At 35.3% G+C, this 27,911-nt stretch overlaps 3 protein-coding genes across 7 annotated transcripts in view; all 3 read left to right on the top strand.

Annotated features, from left to right (window-relative positions):
• Window positions 1-11,879, top strand: part of p3h2 (prolyl 3-hydroxylase 2) — a 50,557-nt gene extending 38,678 nt beyond the window's left edge. For both annotated transcript variants that reach the window (XM_084117447.1, XM_084117448.1), the window contains exons 4-15: window positions 903-1,034; window positions 1,707-1,834; window positions 3,484-3,573; window positions 4,188-4,228; window positions 4,301-4,392; window positions 4,706-4,833; window positions 4,988-5,083; window positions 5,461-5,611; window positions 6,462-6,579; window positions 7,050-7,125; window positions 7,206-7,346; window positions 11,646-11,879. In XM_084117447.1, the coding sequence (XP_083973573.1) occupies window positions 903-1,034; window positions 1,707-1,834; window positions 3,484-3,573; window positions 4,188-4,228; window positions 4,301-4,392; window positions 4,706-4,833; window positions 4,988-5,083; window positions 5,461-5,611; window positions 6,462-6,579; window positions 7,050-7,125; window positions 7,206-7,346; window positions 11,646-11,735 (1,283 nt within the window). In that variant the 3' untranslated portion in view covers window positions 11,736-11,879. The remainder of the gene's footprint in view (window positions 1-902; window positions 1,035-1,706; window positions 1,835-3,483; window positions 3,574-4,187; window positions 4,229-4,300; window positions 4,393-4,705; window positions 4,834-4,987; window positions 5,084-5,460; window positions 5,612-6,461; window positions 6,580-7,049; window positions 7,126-7,205; window positions 7,347-11,645) is intronic.
• Window positions 11,880-13,156: 1,277 nt separating this feature from the next.
• On the top strand, window positions 13,157-17,750 carry LOC311085051 (uncharacterized protein). Its single transcript, XM_084117449.1, has 4 exons — window positions 13,157-13,337; window positions 13,820-14,167; window positions 14,870-15,301; window positions 16,709-17,750. Exons 1-4 carry the CDS (start codon window positions 13,295-13,297, stop codon window positions 17,173-17,175), a joined length of 1,290 nt encoding a protein of 429 aa, XP_083973575.1. The 5' UTR covers window positions 13,157-13,294; the 3' UTR covers window positions 17,176-17,750.
• Window positions 17,751-18,358: 608 nt separating this feature from the next.
• Window positions 18,359-23,885, top strand: LOC311085048 (uncharacterized protein). Of its 4 annotated transcripts, XM_084117444.1 has the most exons (7): window positions 18,405-18,499; window positions 18,885-18,992; window positions 19,888-20,235; window positions 20,797-20,895; window positions 21,164-21,238; window positions 21,909-22,040; window positions 23,165-23,879. In XM_084117444.1, exons 2-7 carry the CDS (start codon window positions 18,950-18,952, stop codon window positions 23,323-23,325), a joined length of 858 nt encoding a protein of 285 aa, XP_083973570.1. In that variant the 5' UTR covers window positions 18,405-18,499; window positions 18,885-18,949; the 3' UTR covers window positions 23,326-23,879. The 4 variants fall into 4 exon arrangements, with proteins under 4 accessions (XP_083973572.1, XP_083973570.1, XP_083973571.1 ...); XM_084117446.1 differs by lacking the exon at window positions 21,164-21,238 and having other exon boundaries at window positions 18,359-18,499; XM_084117443.1 differs by lacking the exon at window positions 18,405-18,499 and having other exon boundaries at window positions 18,720-18,992; window positions 23,165-23,885.
• Window positions 23,886-27,911: the final 4,026 nt, after the last annotated feature.

Below are 27,911 nucleotides of genomic sequence, written 5' to 3'. Positions count from 1 at the left end.
AGAATTGGCCAGTCGTGAGAGGACTTGTTCTTCACAGGATTTGTCAGTGTTTCTGACATTAGCTTCAGGGGGTTTTGTGCATGATGGCATATCTCAGAGTTCAGCAAGGAATCTTCAGAATGATGTCACTGACATTTTCTGTTCATTCGCTGATTGATTGTAAATGTGATGATGCCCATTTGAGAGCGTGTTTGTATGTTTTTTTGTTAGCCTGAGGACATTGTTTTGGGAATTTTTCGGTTTTCTACAACTAAGGACTCATTATCGTATTAATGAAAGGTATTTTAAAGCAGATGGGCTGGGCTTCATCATTTTCATGTTTTTTTTAGGTTATTATTGTTAAATTTACAAAAGAAGTCTAGCGCGAGTTACATGCCTTTGTGCATACATGAATAGACTGGCAAAAAAGCCTCTCCAACCCATAATATGCTTGTTAAACCTGTTTTTGATAGATGCTCTTACTCATCTTTTTAATTTGTGAATCTGTTCCCACTTTCATGTGGGAACAATCTGTCTACTACCCTATCATAAAAGACCAACTCACCCTTTAAAGTGAGTTTAAAGTCTTCTCAGCTCTTTAATATAATCTTCAACCTTTTCCACAGTAAGTACACCAGAACCTCAACCAGTTCGACATCTTTGATATGATCCCAGTTAAATGATCTCACTCCATTACACTCTGGGAGAAGATCACATCTCAACTACATCAACCACGATTACAGTGTGTTATTAAGCCATTAAATCCCGCCGCAATGCCCTGTTTCTGTTTTTATAGTATATAGTATATAGTTCAAATTCAGCATCTGTATGTGTTGAAACTGGTTCAAGATGGAGAATATAAACTGGCTAGTGGCCACAATTTGAACTTGAGACCCTAAATTATGTTGTACTTTGTCTTCCAGATCATTACATACAGGTTCTTCACTGCGAGCACGAGTGTGTCCGAGATTTGGCCACCCGCCCCGGTCGCCTGTCACCCATGGAAAACTACCTGCCATTGCATTATGACTACCTGCAGTTTGCTTATTTCCAAGGTAAACACCCATATATGTCAAAACTGGCTTGAATGATTCCAAATGTGTACCTGACCCCCAATTCTCTTCTTGAACCTTTTACTCAGGATAGAAGATATTGGCAATAATACTACTGACTTCCATCAGTCAAATTGTACAAAGTCCGTATTGGAAAGAAAAATGTCAATGGTTATTATAATCAACTAAAAGCAGCTTGAAAATAATTTTGAATTGACAAAACCTCATTAATCATGAAATTACTCACTCTAAAGGAGAAGGAGAGTCTCATAAATACTTCAGTCTTGATTGATTTCTTCTTGGAAACGTCAAAGCTGAACTTTTCACTCCTACCTTAAGGAAAAGAGCTCTGATATGAGAAATTGTACTTTTACAGACACTTATTGTTCATAAAATGGTAAGTTATGCAGGTGTGTGTACAAATGGCGTCTCTGTTGTGTGTCTCAAAGCCGTGTTTCCACTCGCTCAGCACTGTGGAGTTTGTTCCATTGTGGTCACTGGCCTGGAATGCTAATGTTTCCGAGCGCGTAGGTCTGCAAAAGGAAATAAACGTGACTGTGGGAAAAGATGACTCCAAAGAATCACAGGATAAATAATCTCCCAGATGAGCCAAGAAACAGAGCCCTGGTGGCTTCATTAACACTTAAAAACTGTTTCTGTTTTCTGTGTGTTCAGCTGGGAGGAATGAAGAGGCTCTGGAGTGCGCATTGACTTACCTGTTATTCCACGAAGGCGAAGAGTTCATGACTGAGAATGTGGAGTATTACAGGGAGGTGCTGGGACATGATGGCCAGCCTCGTAAGGTGAGACGCAGCGGTGCAACATGCAGAAAAAACTTAACACAGGAAATGTCACACAGAGGACCCCTGCAGACCCTCATTGACTGTCAAACTCAATAAGGCTCTTCAATATCAGTTCATTTGACCTTTTTATGTCATGGCAAGGTTATTTCAGGTTGTAAAATGTCATGTAGTGTGACTATAAAAAAAGAAAAAAAAGAAAAAGATATTTAAGGACAATTCATGAAATTCACAAAAAAACACATTTAAATAATTATTAAAATTGGTACATTCACCAATGTTATTTTAGTATTGTTAATATATTATTATAATTTTTTATTAACATTTTGAATTAGTTTTATTTTCTATTTTAATTTGAAAGTTTTAGTAATTTTCTTGTGAGTTTTTTGTCATTTCTATTTTTTTTTTATGCCTACAGTATATAGTTTTTATTACTTTTTATTTCAGTTTTAGTTATTTTAGTACAAGTAAATAAATCAAAATGATAAATGCTACCTTGACAACTAGCTAAAATAAGATAAGTTTAAGTCTACATATATATATATATATATATATATATATATATATATATATATATATATATATATATATATATAAATGATATGTATGTAATGAAATGATATGTATTATAGAGTAAGAATGAAAAAAGATACATAAAATATCAGAAATAAAAGAATATATCAATGGGTCTCCTTAGATAATACATTTAATTTACATTTTTTTCCTTTAATTTAGCTTGTCTATGAAGTAACGCTACCCTATATACACTAGCAACAGCCCCCATGGGGCATGTTCGGGTTCATGACAGTGATAGTTCTTGGATCACCGTTTGCAGCATTTGAAGATCCAGATCTTCCTGGTCCAGATCTATTATGAAATCACTTGAGCAAACTCGTTCACCAAGGGCAGACTGCAGAGATTGGCAGGAGGCTATATGCGCATAAACACATTGTAACAATCATGTCCCATAAGTGAGTTTGGTATTCGAGATGTACAGTAGTGGCTGCACGCACTCTTGAGCCATCCAAAAGAGTTTTTCCTCGGAAAGTCTGAAAGCTATTAGCACTGTAAAAGGCACATAAGTTTAAGTCAAGAGCCAAAGGGCTTGAATGCGTCTTTCAATGCAAGATCCTTAAGTTCATAGCTCATAACAATCGAGTACATTCTTTTCCAGAGTGTTTCCATCTAACTGGCTTGCTGCCATGTCTGATTGCCCGATTTCTAGTCCCTCTGGGACCTTGTTAACCCACTGCCGAGATACTGTGTTGACAGCACAGTCTTTTCGTACAGGGTAGAAAAGTTTCACCGAAACACCGCAGAGCACCCTGAAACAATTTGCGAGCTGTTTGCATTCGGATAACACAAAGCCACAAATGCTACCAATGTAACTCTTCCCCCAAAAGGACACCAAGGCTGCCATTTCATGTGGTCTCAACCACACTTAGAAGCAGCAGACTTTGCTCTAGTTATATCAAGCTGCTTTAAACGAGTGCCTGTGACTGCTAATAAAAAGTCCTGGAGAATGCCAAGAGAAATCGCCATACATCCCCCATTGACTTGATTGATCGCAAACAAGATGTTTGATGGCCGTAATCTTCAACCTCCCCCAATTAGGAAATGCAATCAGTCTCGCTATGCTTTTTATGCCACAGGAAGCTGAACAGTACCTAAGGCGACACAAACAGGAGTCAGACCTGCTCCTCATGGGCAGCAATAACATTGGAGTGGCCTATACTGAAGGGGTAAGTTCACAGAATGAGCCAGATATGGTTTCTTAAATTCTTTTCTTCTATGCCAGTTTAATATGCAGACATGTATAAGCAAGTCATTTGTAGGTTGATTTCTCCAAATGTAGGCTAAAAAAAATGACCAACTTAAAAAATACTACAGGCAAATGTATTAGTTTTTCTCAAATTATATGTATGGCTTGGTTCAAATCTTAAAGGGGTCATGACATGGATTTTCTTTATTTATTATATTAATATGTTCCTTGAGGCTCACTTATAATGTTAATAAAGCCAGTTAATTTTTGTATTGGGAGCGTTATTTGCTTTAAGCTGAACTTAGCCAACAGCTTTAAACCATGATTTTCCGATGCCTGTTTGAAAACATATCATAAAATAGTTCAAATGTACCATGTAGACATAGGGAATGGGCCATAACAGTGAACAAGACATGTTTCAATCATGTAACAGCTGTGAGAGGGAACAGGTGCACCTGCAAGATTTGAGATTAAAAAACAACCTACATCGCCCCCTTGTGGTGGGATCATCGAACAAGCCCATCTATCATCATGAAGCCATAGCTCTTCATAATTAGAAGGTGTTTAATGGATGCTTTTGATGTTTCTCTTCAGAGCTACTGGAGCAGTTCAGGCGGTAGAGAAGATGCTAACAGGTAGGCGTTCTTCTTACTTATCTAATAAATCATAATGAGAATCATCCTTATGTACTGAATATGTGTCTTTAGGATTCCTTCTGGCACCGATGGCTGGATGGACTATGTGCCGATATCAGCAAAGAGAAATGTCACAATGTCTTTGTTACAAGAGCTGCGGGAAGGTGATGTTTACCGATTTTAAATGATCTGGACCTTAAATATTGTAACAGGCGAGATAAAGCTGCTCAGCATAAACATAACTTGGAAAAAAATGCAAAAAGGAGACCGAAAATAGTCTTGAATTAAGAAAGCAGTTCATCCAAATATGAATATCATTTGCTTCATGAAGCTGTTTTCCACACAACGACAGTTTTAAGTGACAATATTATAGAGACCTCAAAGCATCAAAAAATGGATGCTTTTCCGTTACTATTTCAAGATGTTTTACCATTTGTATTGGTTATTAAAAGTTAACTTGTGTTCACCTGTGTATAGGAGGTCCATTGCTGTATGAGAATGTAAGACTTGTACAAAACTCCCACACCTTGAATGGAAGTCAAAGGGTGCTTCTTGATGATGTCATCAGTGAGGACCAGTGCTCCGAGCTCAAACATCTGGCGCACGTGAGTGTATTTACACTATTGATGCTTGTTTGACCTAATAAGCATTTGCCATATATCACTGTACTTCTTTATAGTAGTATTTTATGTCATATGACTTTACAATTAAATGCTGTAATTGTAGTTGGAAGTATAACATGAATATTTTATTTGGCAGAGTGTCACTGCAGCTGGCGACGGTTACAAGGGGAAAATGTCTCCCCACACACCCAATGAGAAATTTGAAGGGGCGACAGTACTGAAAACACTGAAGGTAAGACCTTCCTTAGTTTTTAACATTGACTGATATTTGTGTTTATAAATAGCGTGCCACATTTTAGCTTGATTGCTAGTGACGTATATAAACGGCTTCACAAACAAGAAAAAATGTAGGGCGGGACTTGATTTTGTTCATCAGGAATTGGTTGGATGGTTGTGGTTTGCTATTGGGCGATCTCATGTGAGTGACAGGTTGATAAATCATTTATAATAAATACTGGAATATTCCATAAAAAAAAAAGAAGAAGAATTGTTTATTTTGATTTCATGTCGACTTTTATCATATTGTGTATGTTTTGATTGGACAGGCATGAATAATTAAAACAGTCCTGAGTGTAACAATAATTAATTATTCATTATTTAACTTTGCAGTACGGCTATGAGGGACGTGTTCTTTTAAAAAGTGCCCGCCTCTTTTATGATGTCAGCGAGAAGGCCAGGCGGATAATTGAGTCGTACTTCATGCTAAACTCCACTCTGCATTTCTCATACACACATCTGGTGTGTAGGACTGCCATATCTGGTATGGTTTCAGCTCTCAGTTTCTACCTCAGATTAAACCACAGTTTAATCACTTGTGTAAGAGTATACTACACATTGCATCATGAATTATGTTTATATTCGTATACTAAAGTTTAGTATATGTACATACATATGTGTGTATATATATATATATATATATATATATATATATATATGTATATATATATAATGTATTATATTATTTATGTACTATACTATACAGTTTTAATTGATATTTATTTATATAAATTGATTTATAATATTTGTTATATTTATATAGATTACTTGTAATATATATTGTATGTATATATATATATATATATATATATATATATATATATATATATAATTTTTTATTTACAATTTGTATTTATTACTTTATTATGGCTATTTATATATAGTATATATTTATTATTATAATTATTATATATAGTATAGAATATTATATTATATTATATATATATATATATATATATATATATTTGGGGTGTCAAGCAAATACAAATTTTAATCTAATTAATTACTCGATGTGGCAATTAATTAATCAAATTAATCGCATATCAAACTTGGCTGAGAAATTAATTAATTAATTAATTAATCACATGAGATAATTTAAAGTCGTTATTGTGTTAAATGAGAAAAGCATCAAATAGACATTACAAAAAGTAGCTATAGAAATAACATATATTTTATTTTATTCAACATTGAATTTATCACACATAAAACTTTTAGGCTTCAACGGCTTCAATATTGTAATTTTAGGCTTCAATATATATATATATATATATATATATTCAATATACACACACACAGTTGTTTTATTTATTTATTAATTTGTTATTGTTTTCTAGGTCAGCAGGACTACAGAAACGACCTCAGTCATCCGATACATGCTGACAACTGTCTTCTGGACCCAGAAGCGAATGAGTGCTGGAAAGAGCCGCCCGCTTACACCTACCGAGACTACAGGTAAGAGGAAGTGTTAAAACTGCTTTAAACCCCTCAGAATTACATGTAATTGTACTACAAGCTGACTGTGAGCCTGATTGATTGTATTTAGTGGTAATTTTAAAAAGTTTTACATTAAGAAAGTTTCCATCTTATTTTTAACATGAGAATAAGCGCGGCCAACTGTACCTTGAATGTGTCTGGCTTCCGGTTTCATTCACTTCCAGTACAAAAACGGCCCGTTATGCTGCTTAATATTGAAAACTGGTATTTCTTATATTATTTTAATTTATGATCATAATCATCAACACTGGTTTATCATGCAAATAGTTTTACAGTTTACTGCACTTTTTGTTATTATTCTAGTTATTTACCTAGCAGGTAAATTAATTGTAAGTCTCGCACATTCAAAGGAAATTGCTTACTTCTGCATTAAAAAATAAGATAAATAAAATAGTAATTATCTTTCCCCTGTTTTTTCCATCCTTCAGTGCCCTGCTGTATCTGAACGGTGATTTTGATGGTGGAGAATTCATCTTTACAGAAATGGATGCCAAAACTGTCACAGTAAGGAAAAATAACTGCATTTTGCTCCTCTGTCACCTCAGGTAGAGTTTAGTGTTTAAAAGCTCTGTTTCCTGTCGCAGGCGTCAGTGAAGCCCCGGTGCGGGCGGATGGTCGGGTTCTCATCTGGCGGTGAGAATCCACACGGTGTGCGAGCGGTCACTAGGGGGCAGAGATGTGCCGTGGCACTATGGTTCACTTTAGACCCCCTCTACAGGGAGCTGGTGAGAAACCTTGTTCGTTTGTCATAGAGATTACATTTACTGTAAAATGTTGGTTTTGATAATGCTTACGATATGAATATGAACATGAACATGAACATGGTTGCATATTGTTGTTCAGGTCACTAAATCTTTATGTAGTTGGAAATTAAGTGGAATTTTCCATTGTATCAGGCACAAGTCCCGAGCCACAGTTGCCCACCGATACAGAAGTGTTATAGCCACCTGTGAATGTTGTCAAACCACAAAACCACTTCCTGTTCTCACAATACAGAAACATGATGCCCCTTTGGGTTCATATACACGCGTTTCTAAGCCCTTTGGCCTGGAGTATTTCTTTACCCGTCAGTGAACCCTGACCACTTTAATTGAATACATAACTGAATTGTACCTCATATTACTTAAACAGTATTATAGGGGTCATATTACAAGACATTTAAATTTTCCTGGTTTTTTTTTTAAATAAAACTTACTTCTGTAAGAGACCATTTATAAAAATGGAAGACTTCTGATGTTTAAAACCTAAAAATAATATATATTTATATATATATATATATATATGCCTGAACATCAGTGATATGATGAGGAAATAAGTTCATTATATATATATATATATATATATATATATATATATATATATATATATTAAAACCTCACAAAAAAACTGCTGCAGATACTCCTGTTTTGAAGAAATCAGGGCCTCATTCATGAAACACAAGCGTAGCAAATTTTTGTGCAAATTGTTTGTAAAGGCGTTCTGAAGTAAAAATTTTCAGATTCATGAAAGTGTTCGCATTTTCTAAATATTGGTTCGAAAGAAATTTGCACCTGCTCCCGACCATGTCTAAATCTGAATGTTTTGTGTCCTTTTAGGCAAACTAATGACACTGCATTTTGATAACACTATGTAACAATAATATTTCATGAGTTTGTTTGCCCATAGCTTGGTAATGTTAAACTATTAAGGTTGCTGTCCGCAGTGGAGGGGCTCGAGAAAGCGGCTTGTATTCAAGGCATTATTAAAGCTTGGACGATATGGATGGGTGCTTGTCATTTTTTTCTCGTCGTCGAGAGTTGAATTGTTTTAATTTTGGGTGAAACGCAACGCTGGTCACTGTCACTTTTTACATAGCCATCCAATCACAGTGGAGGGGCGGGACAAATGCCACACAGACCAACTGTTGCATACTTGTACAATGATTGAACAACAATGGGGGAGAAGTTTTGAGAATATTGCACTTTTATATTCACTAATTGTTGATAAAACAAACTATCTGCAAATCTGCAAACTGCTGTGACGTCATTTCAAACAAAATCAGGCCGAAATGAAGTTTTATTGGAGTTCGAAACAACGTGCCAAAGCTCCGTCTGCTAAACACCTTTGTACTACAATTGGTCCATGGCGATTACGTTATAGGTGGGTGTGCGCTCAGGCTCCGCCTTCTTTCACGTCGAAATCTTTTCCAGTTAATTTTTCCTCATGAGTCCGTTGAGGTCAGACGTCACGTCCGTGTGTAAAAACATGAACATGCTGGAGAGCTGCACTGCACTGACACTGTTTTTCATGTTTAGCTATCTATTGTATAAAGTGATATAAACGTGATGTGACTTTACTAGGGCACCATAGAGCTTGTGGAAATATATCCACATCGCTATGATCAGATGCTTTTCTTAGGCTTTATTAAAATGTTTGCTGTTTTCTCAATTTTGTTGTGCGTTTATTTTGTTAATGAGAGGAAAGCGCTCAGCACATATTTACATATTCATCTAAACGTCGCTCTCAGCAGTGTGGGAGATGTTCGATAACAGTATATCGCTGGGCACGTATTTCGAACTTCGTTTTACTCCTAAACGAAGAACGAAAAAGAACTTTGCTGTGAATATATCAGGGCCTTAACACGTATATTCTGTATCATCAAAAACTAATAATTTCAACTGGAAAAACGCCGCGCCTCCAAAGCGCTCTGATGCACACCCCAGCTAGGCCTTTTCAGAAGAGCGCCTGGCATTTTCAGCTGTCTAAAAACACTTTGGTGGACACGTGTTAATTGAATATTTTTATTAGGTATATGGCCAGTTAGCCTCTATACGCTCTATGTACGAATGCTGCTGACGTATTTCCGGTAGAATCTCTATCGAAGTGTACTAGCGGCAAAACTTTCATACAATTAATTTTCGCAGAAACGGAGACAACGATTTTAGAAACCGATTAGCTAGTCGGATTTCGCATGATATGAGAGAATACTCACCCTCAAAGTTGTCGATGTAGCTCGAAATATATAATTTAAAGCCCTTCTCTTTCTTACTCTTAGGTGTGACAGCTAACTGCCTTACAATATTGTTAACATCATTCACGGTAACCGCTGGAAGTTCTTGTAAACAGCGAGTGTAATTTACCATTATCTTTACCGAATGCAAAAACGTCTTCCGACGCAGCACCGCATGTAACTGGGCGGGCTGAGACAAAATGCGGAAGCGATCGTGCATAGATAGAGCCTATTGCTTTTATACAATATACTCGATCCAAACCTGATAAGGAAGTCCAGAAGATTCCACAGTGTTCTTGGACATGTCATTTATGTAGTTGTCATTAGTGATGGCAAAATGAGGCTTCCTGAACCACTGAGACCTCGCAGCCCATTGCTTCACCCAAAGGTTCATTACGTGACGCTTCATTCGGCATTGCTCACTAGTGACACCTAGCTACTGTGCAAAGAAATAGCAGACAAATTAATTCATTTTGATCCAATGACCTGAGCAGCTAATGTCCATTGCCTGGGTATAAAATAAAATATGTATCTTTCTCTGTCTGAATTTACTTGTGCAGAGACAACTGTCTGTCACACACACACACACACACACACACACACACACAATTAATTAATTATTCATAAATTGTTTGGATAGTGACAGTACGAACAGCAAAAGTGACACGTGTTGAGTGCAGTGCTTATGGTGGAGGGAGTGTAATAAAGTAAACTGCAACAGAATAGTCTGGGGTGGTAAAAGTTAAGAATGGTTTCTGGGGGGTTTTGTGCAGTGAACTGTTACTAATTTTAGTGCAGTGTTGTGCTTATGGGACTGTGGATATAGAGGAGCAAACTGCAACATTGCAGTTTGGGGTGGGTGAAGGAAGGATTACAATAGATTTTTATTGAGAAACAGAATTATTTTCAAGTGTGTTGGGGTTTAGACAATTCCTCTTCTTGGAAAAAACCTCTCCAGCCACAGAGGATGCAGGGGAACATAAAAATGCCAGTGCCAGCTGGTATAAATGAGGACACTGATGCTTCTTTTGAGTCCAGACAGGGGAGGATTTCCTCTTTCTTGCTGCTCCATTACCAGGAAAAAGGAAGAGGTCACAAAAAGCAAACAAATCAAAAAGGCCAATCCAAATCAAAAAGCAGTCCAGTCCAGATCCAAAAATCCAAAGCAATCCAAATAATCTAATTAATAACAAGACTATAATATAGCTAGGCCTACTATAATTAATAATAACAATATACTATAAATATTCTAACCTGATATAATGTAATAATATACAGCCCTAACACATATATGACACAATAACAATAATGACAATGATAGTTATCTAACTCTCTGACTCTCTGACACTACTACAACTGCTTCTACTCCTGACAACACCCACAAGGTGGTGCGAGTTTCGAACCCCCTGCATCCGGAAGCGACACTCCGATGACGTATCCACACAAACTGAGGCCTCGTTTGTCATTAGTCACGTGATTTTCACGTTAACAACACAAGCCTCGATTCGTGGCTTCATCTGGCACGCCCATTTTTTCTCGACACAAGCTCCGACGCGTCGGTTCAAATGTCACATCACTAGTTGTCATTTATAGGCTGCGATTATGCTGATTGTGAATGAGCATCACCCTTTTTACAAATGATTAGAATTCATTAACATACACGCGTTTACAAAGTGTTCTTGAATCCATTTTACGCACAAATTACTCAGAATTTACTTGAGGTGTCCCACAAGGCTCTGTTTTTGGTCCTCTTCGATTTAATATTTATGTACTGTATAAATGTATGCATGTATGTTTGTTGGTATCTTGTTGCTATGTCTTTACATTATTATTTCTCTGACCTTGAGCATGGGAAAGGCACTTTATAAATAAAATAAAAAAATAGAATCATTTAGTTTTATATCATATAAATTGTTTTAATAATGTTTAATTTAAAGGTTCAGAGTAAATTATGACATAAAACCTTTTCCAACATTAAGATGCTAAAGAAATGTATGATATGCTAAAATATGATCCGTTTTAAATCAAATTGCAGGAGAGGCTTCAAGCAGATGAGGTGGTTCAAACCCTGGATAATCAGCACATGGATCACGGCCTGCATATAAACCCAAAAGACGAGTTATAGTCCATCGGCCAATGGAAGAGAAAGCACAGGGGTCATGTCAATACCTATTTATTTAATGATCAGAATGATTTTATTTTTTTACTGTGATATTTTGTTTTATTTTGTTTCTGACTGTTTGTGAGAATTTTATTATTAATATAATAATTATTATTATTATATGTGTGTGCATATAAAACCTCAGTTCACGTTTGCATATTTAATAACTTTCTAGTTAACATGAAAGCAAAAACGACTCGTTGCAGGTTATTCCATGTTATTTCCATTCTGGTATTGAACACACTTTTCATGATCCAATGTTTTTCTTAGTTTTTTCTTCTTCTTTCTTTCTTTCTGAAATGCATCATTATATTACAGAAGTAAAATGGGTTACGAATACCTTTTTATGTTGACTTTAAAAGATACATGGAACATTTCATTTATATTAAGGAAACTATGGTTTGACTTTCATTTTATTGAAAGAAATGCATCATTCATCCCACCAAAGAATGAATTGACACTGTACAACAGCATACGTACATTAATAGCTGTTTTAGATTCATTTTATATTCAAGATCATTTAACTAGACATAATCCAAGTTACCTAACGTAACAGACTATGAAAAATAAGGATTTGCACAGTTATTTACTTACTGTACACTCTTCTGTGATATTAACATACAGTAGCTGTCAGTTTTTTAATAGTGCACTGTGATTTTTCACATTGTGACACCACAATGTTATTTATACTGTTTACAAATGAACTGACTCAAGCTATGATTTAGTTAGATCATAGATGGCTATGATAGCAAGCGTCAGCATTTTATATTAGGAACCTTTTTAATAAAAGATGCTATTTGTTCCTGTTTCAAGGAATTTGAACTTAAACGTGGCATATTAATTGTCCTTTCCTTTCAAATTCATTGACTCGTGTCACTCATCTCTCTGTGGATAGTTGAAATGTGCTTTGAACTCGTCAAATTTGAACAAGGACGACGGTCACTTTTTCTCACTGATATTTAATTACATGAGTATTTAAGTCTGCTTTTATGTATTGCACAATGATGTTTGCAATATGTATTTTAAATTAAAGACTGAAAAATACTTATTTGTGTCCTTGACTTGCATGCACTTAGTACAAATACATAGGACCTGTAGATAAAAAAATGCCACCGTTGCATTTTCTGTTTCAGTTCTGTTTCAGACGTTCGCTTTGCTTTTTAATCCCAATATTTTACTAGTTACCGATCTGTTATGTTCTATAATGCATTTGAACTAGAATTATTTGCATAAACAATTTCTTAAATACTACAACATTTTTAGTAGACCTCTTCTACAGGAAGACGGCATCAGAAGCTTTTAAAATTACACTTACTCATGTGCACGACCACACAGGAACCCATATCTTTGCCAGACTTTGAGAGCTTTAACCACCATGACAAACTGTGTTGCCAAATGCTGTTTTTGTTTGGTGTAGTTTGATCAAATTGAATTTATCGTTCATCTTCTTTATCTTCTTGTTTGACTTCTGTTTAGTCTCGGGGCGAATTATTATTGTGTTCCCATTTGTTCCCAGCGTAAACATGGATCGGTTTTGCAGTACAATCTTTCTTCATTTAGTTATAGGTAAGTGAGATTTGTGCTATTAAAAGCATTTTTGTTGAGAAAATTGTTTGACATAATCTTTTGCTGAAAGTGAAATATTTTTGGAAATTACGAAAATATGACAAATGTGCTCCAACAGGCACTTATATTACATGTGCAAACACAACATTTCTTCCAAATTTCAAACACATTTAGACTTTATTTGCATAAAATGACAGCTGGTCAGAATAACAAAAAAGATGCCATGTTTTCACTGTGACAACTTACCCCAGTGGATTAGCTTATAAAGTGGAGATGTGCATTTAAGTCGTCTTTAGATATTTTTTATTCAAAGTTATAATCCAACTAGTGCAAACTAATTTTAAAAACAAGAAACCATCATGTTCACAACGTTCAAGATCAGCAATATTCCGATCATATATCTTTATTGTTATTATTGTTTGTACTATATTGTTTTTTGTTTGTAAATTATTGTTATCCTTTTCTTTCCCTATCTACAACAGGAGTTTTGATCAGTTCTACTCTTCAAGAGGAACAACTGAATGTCCATTTGGAACCAAAGTACATTCAAGTCTGTGAAGGAGAATCAGTCACAATCAACTGCACTTTTCAGCCCAGTGGAAAATACAGAGTGAAATTCTACTATAGCCCGACACCTGATTTAGACTGTTACTCTCCAACAGTCAGAACAAGTGAAAAGTGGCGTATTAATACAGAAAATGGTTACACTTGGTCAACGTTCAGCATTAGTTCCATCAAGACCGATGACAGCGGATGGTACTTCTGCAAGGTTACGAGAGATATTCCTTTTCTCGTACATAAATGCAGTGATGGAATACAAGTACTGGTCAGTAAGTAGAAGGATTCATCATGTTATAATGTAAAATTAAGATATTCTTCAGGTTCTGCACTTTTTTTGATGTGAACTCCTCCGTACAGATGGTCAGATTTCGTCCATTGAAGCACAAGATGCTCTTTGGATGATTGTCAATCATGCTGGAGAACATGATGATCTGATTTTACATAAACGTAATGAGTTCATGCAACTCGAGTGCTGCTGTCATTAAAGACTTAAAACTCAAACCAAAGACTTAATATAAAAATTCATGCAAATTGATCTGCTGATAATATAATTTTTCATCAAAAATGCATGAGTATTCAAATTAAATAGGCTTACAAATGAATAAAATTGCAAAATAGACACATTTTCAGCAGTGGTCTGTTGCATCACACCTCATTGATTAGAGCTTGATCTCTGTATATAAACTGTTATGTGAAAACCTTTTTTGTACAGACTATTTATTATGTTGCATTATAGCTTTGATCAGATCAGATGTTTTTGGGGAAAAGGCCATGTGAACCAATATAATGACCAAATTTCCAATTTGACAACAATTGTAGTTAATAGTATTCTATCACTTTCCCTATAGCTATCAGCACTCATCAAGACATTTTAACGGCCCGAGTTCATAATCCTTCATTGAAATGAATGTAACAAAATTTACAGTTTCACACTTTTAACAACTTTCACTGTTGTTGTCTTTTCTCTACAGATGCCAACTGCAGCCCTGAATATCCGAATCAGCCGGACAATCAACCAGACAATCAAGCACAAAATCCCACTACAGCAGATTTACCCACAAATTTCTTTTATAATACTCTTCAAGAGGAACAACTGAATGTCCATTTGGAACCAACGTACATTCAAGTCTGTGAAGGAGAATCAGTCACAATCAACTGCACTTTTCAGCCCAGTGGAAAATATAAAGTGAAATTGTACTATAGCCAGACACCTGATTTAGGCTGTAACTCTCTAACAGTCAGAACAAGTGAAAAGTGGCGTATTAATACAGAAAACAATAAAACGTCAATATTCAACATTAGTTCCATCAAGACCGATGACAGTGGATGGTACTTCTGCAAGGTTAAGAGAGATATTCCTGTTGTCGAAGAAAACTGCAGTGATGTAATACAAGTTCTGGTCGGTAAGTAGAAGGTTTCATCATGTTATAATGTAAAATTAAGATATTTTTCAGGTTCTGCATTTTTTTATATATATTTTTTGTTCTGTTTTTTTTTTTTTTTTTTTTGATGTGAACTCCTCCGTACAGATGGTCAGATTTCGTCCATTGAAGCACAAGATGCTCTTTGGATGATTGTCAATCACGCTGGAGAACATGATGATCTGATTTTACATAAACGTAATGAGTTCATGCAACTCGAGTTCTGTTGACATTAAAGACTTTAAACTCAAACCAAAGACTTAATATAAAAATCCATGCAAATTGATCTGCTGATAATATAATTTTTCATTAAAAATGCATGAGTATTCAAATTAAATAGGCTTACAAATGAATAAAATTGCAAAATAGACACATTTTCAGCAGTGGTCTGTTGCATCACATTTCATTGATTAGAGCTTGATCTCTGTATATAAACTGTTATGTGACAACTTTTTTTGTACAGACTATTTATTATGTTGCATTATAGCTTTGATCAGATCAGATGTTTTTGGGGAAAAGGCCATGTGAACCAATATAATGACCAAATTTCCAATTTGACAACAATTAGTATTCTATCACTTTCCCTAGCTATCAGCACTCATCAAGACATTTTAACCGCCCGAGTTCATAATCCTTCATTGAAATGAATGTAACAAAATTTACAGTTTCACACTTTTAAAGGGGGGGTGAAATGCTCATTTTCACTCAATCTCCTGTTAATCTTGAGTACCTATAGAGTAGTATTGCATCCTTCATATCTCCAAAAAGTCTTTAGTTTTATTATATTTATAAAAGAAAGATAGGCTGTACCGAGTCTTTCCGGAAAAAAACGAGCGTCTGGAGGCGGGCCGTGTGGGCGGTGTGCTAAAGCTGTGCTAACCGAGCTAACAACACACAGAGACATTTGAAGCAGTGTTACTCACCACCTGCGACCGGCGCGAACCTTTATCATTGTGACTGCTCCATCCTTAAGCATTAGACGATCTGCAAATCCGTCGATCTGGGCTTTGTTTATAAAACAATCATCGTTGAAACTTCCCTAAAGGAGCAGAGCGCTTAGATGAGGTACTGCTTTCGCTCTCTTCTCTCTCTGTCTGGTCTACGAGTGCGCGCGCGCCCGCGGAGAAGTGCCCTTAGGACCCATATAAGGAAATTCCGCCCCATCTGACGTCACACAGACCCATACTCGAAAAAAACTTTCCGAAACTTGTGACAAACCGGAAGGACAATTTTTGGCACAGAAATACAAACGTACAATTTAATTTTTGAAACCTTGTCCATGTTTAGCATGGGAATCCAACTCTTTAACAGTGTAAAAAACTCAGTATGCATGAAATAGCATTTCACCCCCCCTTTAACAACTTTCACTGTTGTTGTCTTTCTTTACAGATGCCAACTGTAGCCCTGAATATCCGAATCAGCTGGACAATCGACCAGACAATCAAACGCAAAATCCCATTACAGCAGATTTACCCACAAATTTCTTTTGTAAAAATTTTCTATTGGAACAACTGAATGTCCATTTGGAACCAAAGTACATTCAAGTCTGTGAAGGAGAATCAGTCACAATCAACTGCACTTTTCAGCCCTGTGGAAAATACAAAGTGAAATTCTACAATAGCCAGACACCTGATTTAGACTGTAACTCTCCAACAGACAAAATATGTGAAAAGTGGCATATTAATACAGCAAATAATGACACTTGGACAACATTCAACATTAATTCCATCAAGACCGATGACAGCGGATGGTACTTCTGCAAGGTTACGAGAGATATTCCTTTTCTCGTAGAATACTGCAGTGATGGAATACAAGTTGTAGTAAACAGCACATGTAGGATCATGGCCTGCATATAAACCCAAAAGACAAGGTGGGATGAGAAAGCAGAGAGTTCATGTCAATACCAAATTATTTAAAGTGCCCCATTATGTCCCCCCCCCTCCTTTCATATTGTGTAATATAACTGTTTGTGAATGCAAAATGTCTGCAAAGTTTGAAAGATCAATTGCTTGATAAATGGAGTTATTGTCTCCCAAAAGACCCAATTCTGAACTGCCTGAAACGAGTTGTCAGATTTGTAAAAAATTTGCATAATGCCATCCTATGGTCCTCATTGAAGATCTAGAGCTGAAATTCAGATGTGGTAATGGCCATTTAGTTTCCAACACACACTGTAAGCGGCTGACCAATCACAACAGACTGAGCCATCTGACCAATCAGAGCAGAGCAGGCTCGTAGAAACGAGACTCCTTTATCAAACAATATGTGAGAAAAGAGGTGATGCTACAATGTATTATGAAGAAATGAAAGTGTTTTTTGACAATGTTAATCTATTGAAGGAAAACTATATTTGAGTCTGCTTTTACAGTATGTAATGCATAATGATGTTTGCAATATGTTTTTTTTTAATTAAAGATGGAGATATACTTGTATGTCCTTGCATTCTTTGTGATAGATAATGCAGTAAACATGAAAAATGTTTGATCTTTCTGTTTCAGTTTGACTTTAAACAGTCTTGCTTTTAGATTTAGCCTAATATTGAAACCACATTAAACTGTGTCACAGTTCTCAGCAAGTTGTGTGCTACTACTTCATGTATAAGATGTCAAAACTAAACTATTAAACGTACAGGATCCCAAAAACTATTTGGCAACTTGAGTCGCACTTAAAAAAACGTCTAAATGGCTTGTATTCGACATATTGAATCATAAATATTAGACAAAATATCAATTAGTGCAATTTATTAGAACTTAATATAGGATAAACACATTCCAAGTTAAAAAATTACCAAAAATATTTTTCCACAAAATATTTGACCAAAAAGAACTTCAAATATTCACTAAAAATGTCAGTTGATTAAAAGTCATTGAAAAAACAGCTCATAAATTTTCTGAGAAAAGCTCATGCAGATGCTAAATCTCTATCTAAAGCAGTTAAATGCTCAAAACTGTGACTTAAAGATCCAAATATGTGTAAAAAACGCATTTTGAGGCCATTATCTTTTAAGCGATGCCATTTCTGCGTGTGAACAGAAGTGTCTCTGTGTGTTCCTGGGACGCCTGATGTCAGTCGTGTTTTTTGTGGTGCTGTTTCTCATTTCATGTTCACACGGCTGACCTGCTTTCATGCTTCTATACTCTTACGTGTTACATCAAAGTAACTTCACCCACTTTTAGACCGGTAAGTGTAGGCCTACTATTTAAATGCTTTTGAAACCCATTATTTTTCCAGTTGCAGATCTGATATGTTGTATATGCATTATATATAATGCATTTGAAGAATGATTATTTGCTAAATCCATTTGTAATAAACATTGTTGATTTGAATAATATAGACTTGAGCTTCTACAGGAAGACATCACAAGGCTTTTCATAAGCTATCGATAGACAGCTATTCATACATGACCACACAGGAACCCTTCTGCATAGTTCTGCCAGACTTCAAGAGCTTTAACCACTAGTGAACGAGGAAGCTTCATGCATTCGCATTTAAAGGCTCCACGTGCAGTGTTTGTAGAAGTTGGATCATTTCATTAGTCTTTTCTTTTTTTTTTTTTCCTGTATAGAATAATTTTGCATTTACTCTGAGGGGGGTTTATTATTCAAGGCCCACTCTGTGCCCAATTTAGGCATGGATCGACTATGCGCTAGAATCGTTCTTCTTTTAGTCACTGGTAAGTGGAATTTCTGCTATTTTAAAAGCCTACTTTGATTTGATCTACCACATTGAATTGCAACAATAGTTTTTGACACTTCATAACCAACATATGACCACGGCTATAGTTGCCACAAAAGCTTAATCTCAGCAACTATAAGATTTTGTGTCCAAGTCTGATTTTGCAAATGTGTTTTGTGCATTTGTTTGATAGTTTGAAGAATAGTTCAGAAACCTCACCATTTGCATAATTTTGTAAATTCTGGCCTTCAAACCAAAATTCTGTCCTGTGTTTTATGCCATTTATGCAGTTTATTATTTACAATATTTGTTGGCAATGGTTTAATGTCTTTTACATTTTGCTTCATGAATCATTTTGTGCTTCATAACAGTTTTATTGTTTAAATTTGGCAGAAAAGCAGTTAAATAGCTTATAACATGGAATTTAATGGTAGATTCCCATTGTGACAACATGCCGCACTATGCAAGACTTACTTAAGATCATATTTGACTAAGAAACTGACTTTCAAAATAAACCTATCCCCTTTAATAATCATGTTGTAAAAAGGACAATTAGCCCTGGTCTACTTTTTAGTTTAATTTGAATAAATTAATTAAAAATTTTTATTTAATTTGAATAATTTTAAATAATGTGTGTAAGTACGGGCAAACTACAGTACGTGTAAAAAACGCACTGGTTGATTGACCCAAAGTAGCTTATCTGAGGGGTATAGAGTAATTAAAGCCATATCGTTATTAGATATTTTGCATTTAAAGGTCAGCCAACTATCAACCAATATTAAAAAAACTAAACAAAAATGTATTTTCACAAGGTCAATGTTCCAATCATACTGTTTGTACTTAGCGGCAGACAATAAGTTGTTGTTTTTCTTTTCTTTCCCTATCTACAACAGGAGTTTTGATCAGTTCTACTCTTCAAGAGAAACGACTGAATGTCCATTTGGAACCAAAGTACATTCAAGTCTGTGAAGGAGAATCAGTCACAATCAACTGCACTTTTCAGCCCAGTGGAAAATACAAAGTGAAATTCTACTATAGCCCGATACATGATTTAGACTGTTACTCTCCAACAGACAAAATACGTGAAAAGTGGCTTATTAATACAGAAAATAATGACACTTGGTCAACATTCAACATTAGTTCCATCAAGACCAATGACAGCGGATGGTACTTCTGCAAGGTTACGAGAGATATTCCTTTTCTCGAAGAAAACTGCAGTGATGGAATACAAGTTCTGGTCGGTAAGTAAAAGGTTTCATCATGTTATAAAGTAAAATTAAGATATTTTTTAGCTTTTGCATTATTTCAGGTCACTTATCAAATATGTAATTTTTTGAACTAGATCATGTGAACAACATGGTCAGATTTCGTCCATTGAAGCACAAGATGCTCTTTGGATGATTGTCAATCACGCTGGAGAACATGATGATCAGGTTTTACATAAACGTAATGAATTCATGCAGCTCAAGTGCTGCTGTCATTAAAGCAGAAGAGGACAAACCAAAGACTTAATAAGAAATTCATGTACATTTTTCACTTCAGCTTTTCACTCAAATTGTTTGTGGGCAAATAAAGACAGTGTATACCAATATACCAATCGCCAAATATCCAATTTGACAACAACTATCAGTTTCCTTTGCCGTAAGCTTCGCCAAGACATTTTAACCACCAGGGGCGAGTCTAGGATCTCAATTATTAGGGGGGCTCAGTCCCCAATGTCCTCTGCTTCTGATGCTGGCGCTGAATGTAACAAGAGATTCACAGTTTTAACAGCTTTCACAGTTGTTGTCTTTTCTCTACAGATGCCAACAGAAGCCGTGAAAATCTGCCGGACAATCAGACGGACAATCAAGCACAAAATCCCACTACAGAAGATAAACCAACAACTTGCATGACGAATGGTGAATAATCTTTAATATTTAGCTTTTTACACTTTTAAATACTCTGCATTTAACACTTTGCATTTTAAATTAAGAAACGTAAACTATTTACATGTACATTTTGGTCAACTGCGTGAACTCCTCAAGTCACGAAGTAATGGATTTATTGAATATTAACTCCTAATTCTACTTTTACTACAAATGCAAGTGGTCGAGTGTAGTTTTGTCTTAAATATCAGTAAACTTTTTCTCAAATGCAAGTAGGAAATAAAGTGTACTATTCTTACAGAATTAATTACAGGCATTCAATTGACATTGGACAGTGGAGTTCAGAAGTCTGAGACCACTAGAGAAAATGCTTCAGGTTTGGCTGCTTCTAATCTAAAACAACTGAATATAAAATATATCTTAATAATTTTTATTTTTTTTTGTATTCAATTTGTTTAAAACGCTAAACCTTATGTACATATTTAAATTACATTTTGAATCTAAGATTTTCAATGTGCGTTCAGCCTTTTAGATCCCACTTGCACGTACTGTATGATATTAAATTTTTGGAGTTTTGTAATTGAAATCATGGCGAAAAAATACCTGCAAAGCAACTAATAGTTTGTAAAGCAGGTGCGTAAAGAGATTTTGAGGGAAACTTGTTTGCAGTTGGGGAAAAAAACAATCATTTTTGATTCAATACAACTCAGTCAGATTCATGAATGCATTCTTTATGAAAATGCATCTTAATACACTGTAAAAAGTGATCAATTGACTTAAATTAAAAAAAGTGAGGAATACCATTGCCTTAAATTAATTAAGTAAATAAACTTCATGTGCAATTGAAAAGAAAGAAGTTCTGTGGAATTGTCAAGTTCACATAACTGAATTTTTTCAAGTTTATTTACTTTTACGGTTTTCCTCACTTTTTTTAAGTTAAGTCAACTTATCACTTTTTACAGTGTACTGTAACCATAGGAAGAGCCACACATCTGAAAGAATGACCTAATAATATGCTATTTTTTGTTTCTTTTTGTCTTTTACAGCTACAACAACTCAACAGTCGTCAGTTCCCTCCATCCTTAATCGTTGGTGGATATGGCTAGCGCTGGCAGTTGGATGCGTAGTACTAGTTGTGTCAATTGTTGTCATATACATCCTCACTCGCAAAACTACAGGTACATCTACAATGACTCAATGTTGCATTTAAATAAAATCTTTGATTTGCCAGATATTGTTTAATCTTAAACAAATTTATTTAAAAAATATAATGTTAACTGAACTTCGACCAAAGCTAAAGTTAAGATGCTTAAGTTTAACGATGTCATCCATTGTCCGTCCCATGTTGTGTATTGCTCAGTATGTAAGCATCATAATGCAATATGACAAAACATCACTATGACAACGAAGTTAGAACATTTTATATAACTTTACTTTTATACTCTCATGCCAAAAAACCTGGTAGTTGTGCAGAATAATTGTTTAAAAATACAGTAAAAATATAAACGTATTTTCAGAACCTGTACATTTTTCAATTTAAAACTGTAATTTACAAAAAAAATGTAAAAAAAAAATATTAACCAGTAAATCCAACAGCCCTTTTCAGCTGAATTATTAATTTAACAACATAAGATGTACCATAAAGAAGAAAAAAACATTATTATTGAAATGAATAACCATTGAATGTGAAGTTTCACAAAGGGAATTCTGGGAATGTCAGGTTACGGCTTTTTACTGTAAATTATAAGATGACTGTTTTTTTGTTTTTTTACTTCCAAAAACGGTACCTTTAACAGTATTGTACAGTAAAATTATATGAAATGTAAGGTTAGATCTATTACAGTTTTCCCCATAATGAAACGATATATGTTTTACAGTGCATATACTACTTAAGCTTTGTGGTTATGAATGGTTACATCCTGTAACAATAAATGTTTGCTATAAACTGAGGCACGAATCTAGATTACTTCTTGTTGTACTTAAAATCATGCCATGACAGAACTCTTAAACGTCACACCGATTGATTGAGAAACCGAACCCTACTGAGAAACAACAACACATCTTCAGGAGTCTTTGTTCAAGGTCAGATGTTTCCCTGGTTGCAAACTGAGTGCTGAATGAGTGTGGGTGGCATGTGGTTAGTTAGTTAGCTCCAGTATATGACGATTAAGCTGCCTCTCATCATCTGTGGTTAACTCGAGCAGCAGAAGCATGCACAGCAAAACTTTCCTCCAGACCCTCAGCGTGGCCTGTGCTTTGCACCGTTAACCATTTGATGTAACTCTACGTTATTTGTTTCTAGAGATCATATATGAGAACACCAAACCAGTGGAATCGGGCTGCTGGAGGCGAAATCGGAATCAGATGGAGATCTCCAACTTAGCTACATCCAAAAAAACTGAAACCATTAAACCGCTGAGGAAGTATGACACTCTTTCAAGCAACAGAAACCGCAGGTCATAAGCATGAGAATTGTCCTCTGAAAACTATGGAAACCCATTTCCACCACATAAGAAGAAAAAACATCATGCTATGGTAAATCTTGATTATGGCATTAAAAGACAATTATCACATAAAAAGTCGACATTATGTTAAGTTGAAATGTCATAATTTCGAGTTAGTATGTCATATTTAAACTTTTATGTCATAATTTTGACTTGGTATGTCATAATTTCGACTTTTCATCTGATAGATTTGACTTACTATGTCATTTTAATGATTTGCAAAAAATAAATAAAAAATCCCCTTATGTATAGCAGAAATGGGCTTTTATAAAAAACATTCAATGTTTTAAATACTGTAAGCACATATGTAATGTAGCATTTCTCAATAGATGGGAAGTTGTAAATATAATGCTGATTTTCCTTTATGTTTCTTGGTTGAATGACTCATAAATGTCTTTGTAAACTTTAAAGAAGTCATGAGAAAACCTAATTTTTGTTGAATGACTTTAGGTTGTATCATAGTGAAACATTCCGTGGACTGTGGTTACGAATAAATGTGAAAAATAGAAAATCATTCACACATTTTTTCCACTCTGAATTGCTCATTATTGCCTATTTTGACGGCACAACATGTGAGGATCACAAAACCAGTCTGAAGTCGCACGGGTATGTTTGTGGCAATAGTCAACAATACATTGTTTGGGTCAAAATTATCGATTTTTCTTTTATGCCAAAAATCATTAGATATTAAGTAAAGATCATGTTCCATGAAGATATTTTGTAAATGTCCTACCATAAATATATAAAACATTTATTTTCGTGAGTGGATGCAGCATAATCGCGAACATATTGACAACTTTAAAAGCGATTTTCTCAATGTTCCGATTTTTTTTTGCACCCTCAGATTCCAGATTTTCAAATATCTCGGCCAGATATTGTACTATCCTAACAAACCATACATCAATAAAACATTTATTCAGCTTTCAGATGATGTAGCCTATAAATCTCAATTTTAAAAAATTTACCCTTGTGACTGGTTTTGTGATTTCAGAGCTCAAAGGATCGGTTGACTGTGATTAGATAACAAACCATATACTGTGACGGGCAAAAGAGGGAAGAATATGAGGAATCGAGCTGTTTCATACTCATGAATCATTCATTCTTATGAGGTTATTAAAGGAACTAAGAACTTTCTTTAAACGTCCGTTGTTGCCACATAACCTGTTCTAACAGACGCCACAACACGAAATAAAATATACCAACCAACAATCGTACTGCATTGTGGGACATGTGAAGTGCCTGAAGTGTACATATGAAGTAGACTCGCTCCCTAGGTCAAAATCAAGGGAACGAGGGTCTGTCCATATAAACTTCCCTCGTCCACTTCACAAAGTGGAACACACTTCAAAATGGCGGCAGGGATTCCCCGAGGAGAAGTGCTTAGGGAAGTTCGCAAGTGCGTGTCTACAAGTGGACTGGAACGCAGCCTTAGTGCACTTGCAGGGAGAGCTCCGCCCACACAATCCTCTGATTGGCTATAATTAATAATTGATTATGTCGTGTTTCGAAGCCTTGTCTTGTCTGGTGCGGTCTGGTGTGGACAGACAAATTGTCGCTAAGAGTTTTTAAAAAATATTTTAAATCAGTATTGTTATTCAGCAAGGACGCATTCAATTGATCAAAAGAGACAACATATTTATATTTCAAGTAGGCCTAATTACTGTTTTTCAAGTTGGCCTAATTACTAATTGCTACCTAATTACCTAATTCTTTTTTGAAGGCTGGAGTAATGATGCAGAAAATTTAGTTACTTTAAATTGTAATATTATTACACAATATTACTATTTTTACTGTATTTTGACCTTAATATGCAGCCTTGGTGAGCATACTCTTAATAGTTCACTCAAAAATGAAAATTCTGTTATGAAGCGACACAAATACTTTTTGTGTGCAAAAAACTAACAAAAACATTAAGGTTAAGCCACTGGAGTCACTGGACTATTTTAACAATGTCTTTATTACCTTTCTGGGCCTTGAAAGTGGTACGCTGCAGTTTATGGAGGGATCAGAAAGCTCTCAGGATTTCATCAAAAATATCTTAATTTTTGTTCTGAAGATGAACGAAGGTCTTACGGGTTTGGAACGACATGAGGGGGAGTAATTACTGACAGAATTTTTAACTAACCCTTTAAAAATAAAGGTTCCAAAAGGGTGTTTTCTCAGTGATGCCATAAAAGAACCATTTTAGGTTTCCCAAAGAACCTTTTCTTGAACAGTTCATAAAATAACTATTTTTTCCCCCATGTAATTTAAATAATCTGAAGAACCTTTTTCCACTATAAAGAATGGTGAAAGGTTCTATGAATGTTAAAGGTTATTCATGGAACCAATAAAGAAGCTTTTTTTTTAAGAGTGATAAGAGACTTCTTTCAAAAACATGTATAAATCTTATCAACCCCAAACCTTTAGTATATGTTCTGGTGTGAAAGATCCTTAGATAGATGGTCATTGGCTGAAATGCAGAGGTAGGACAGTTAGTGCCTCATTATGTGTATTTTCAAAGAAACGCGCACAAAGTGGGGCACAGTCCTGCTGAGAACAATTCTGCCCCAGTTGCAGACTGTGCATTTAATGCGTAAAAAAAAACACGAAGGCCTTTGCCAAACAGGGTCATGCTTACCAACAGGAATTGACGGACACTTGGGTGCCCTTAAAAGCGCAGCCTCAAAATGTATCAGTTCCTGCAGTTCCTCTGTGACCTAGATTCAACCAAACTGAACAGCAGTAAACTCACAAAGCTAGAACGTCATTTGGACACTAATTTTATACTAAGTCAATACTTTGTGGGATAAACAGGGTACAAAATAGGCCTTTAAACTTTAAAATGAGAAGGTGCTTCACCTTCAGGAAATGTGGGTCAACCTCATGAGGTCAAAAATGACATGAGCTGTTTTATTTTCTATACATTTGCTATTCGTGCAACCCTGTTACCAACATTTGAGACTGTCTAAACACATAGCAGAAATGCTGACTGTGTGATTTCACTAGGTTTTTTATTTTTTTTGCATTAAACATTAAATGAACATCAAATTTGACAGAAATTTATAACATTTAAAAAAGAAAAGCTAAAAAAAAAAATGGGTAACAGGGTTGCATATTTGTTTAAACATCAAGCTCCCATTCAGTGGAGGCTACTGTATCTAGTATGAGACCAAATGTTGGTTTGTATTACTAATTTAGATTTCCAATAAAATAAAAATAAATACATTTGTTTAGTCTTTTTTGCCTTACAATAATCTAGATGACAGGTTTGAATGGTTGAGTCCAGAAGGTCAAGAACTTAGATATTTAATGTGTTTAAAACTATATACATTTCTTCCTAGGCTAAATAATATTTTAAGTAACATATCTAATAATTCTCACAACAACATCAACAACAAAAACTCAACTTTGCAGATTCACTCATCGTTGGTCATCCCAATGAGTTGCACTTCCCTACTATATAGTAGGCGAAAAAATGTAGGCTATGTGACAAAAGAAGTATGTCTGAATTCACAATCCTCATAAAACAGTAGGCAAAAAGTACCTGGATGACCTACTACTGCGCAGTGTGATTCTGAAGTGTGCATTCCATGGGCACTTTACTATCCCATGAGGCCACGGGAAAGGATTTATGAATGGAGATGAAGCGATGCAACTGACGCTGGTACTGATAGGTCACATGATAATGACAATATGGCCAGAATACATTCATACTACACACATTCGTGAAGTAAATACACAAGAGAGAATGCGATTTTGGACGCAGCCACTATCCAAATGAGCTTAATTCACAGATTAGGTCAGCAATACTCATCGATTAGTTTCTTGGTAAGACTAAAAACATTGGGCCTTTCCAAAATAGGCTACCCACATGCGGTCTTGATCATGAGAGTGTGTGCGTGCGACAGGAAGTAAGTTCAAGACTGTGGGTCTTAAAAATGCTTATGGCACACTAAACCAACACTGTCTCGAATATTACGCGTATCCCATCATGCATCATGTTCAGGAACTCACGTATATGCCCTTAATTCATGAGATGTCAAGGAAAAAATTCCACTGTAAGTTACATTAATTAGATAGTACATATAATTTGGTTGTCAAACATAAAGTTTTGTACATTTTATAGGTGCAAAGATGTGTATTTTGTACAACATTTGCAACTGCTTTTTATCACTTAATTAACCACAATTACTAAATTGTGTCATAGGGACTGCTGAACAGACATCTAAAAGTTCATTTTAAAATGCAAAGTATTGAATATCAAAATAAAGTAGTCTACTTGCACTTACCCCATCGTCTTCACGCCCACTTGAACACTTAGGCCAAATACAGGAAATACGTCATGTAGTAGACAGGTGGTCAAGTGAACAAGTGCAAAGACCGCAAGTGTGCGTATTTAAACAGGCCCATATTTTGGATCAGTCCTGTTCATATAATGTTCATATAAACCTCCTGTTTGGGCATAGTGCCCTCAGGTGTTCATATAACACAACAACAGGCTTGTCTGCTATCTAGCAAGAAACATAAACATTAACTATCAAAATTAAATGTAGCCTATAAAAT

This window comes from Abramis brama (assembly GCF_963993115.1).
Source record: "Abramis brama genome assembly, chromosome: 6".
In the NCBI taxonomy this organism is placed as follows: Eukaryota; Metazoa; Chordata; class Actinopteri; order Cypriniformes; family Leuciscidae; genus Abramis; species Abramis brama.
The sequence above is the reverse complement of the archived record's forward strand: the minus strand, read 5'-3'. Positions and strand labels throughout refer to the sequence as shown.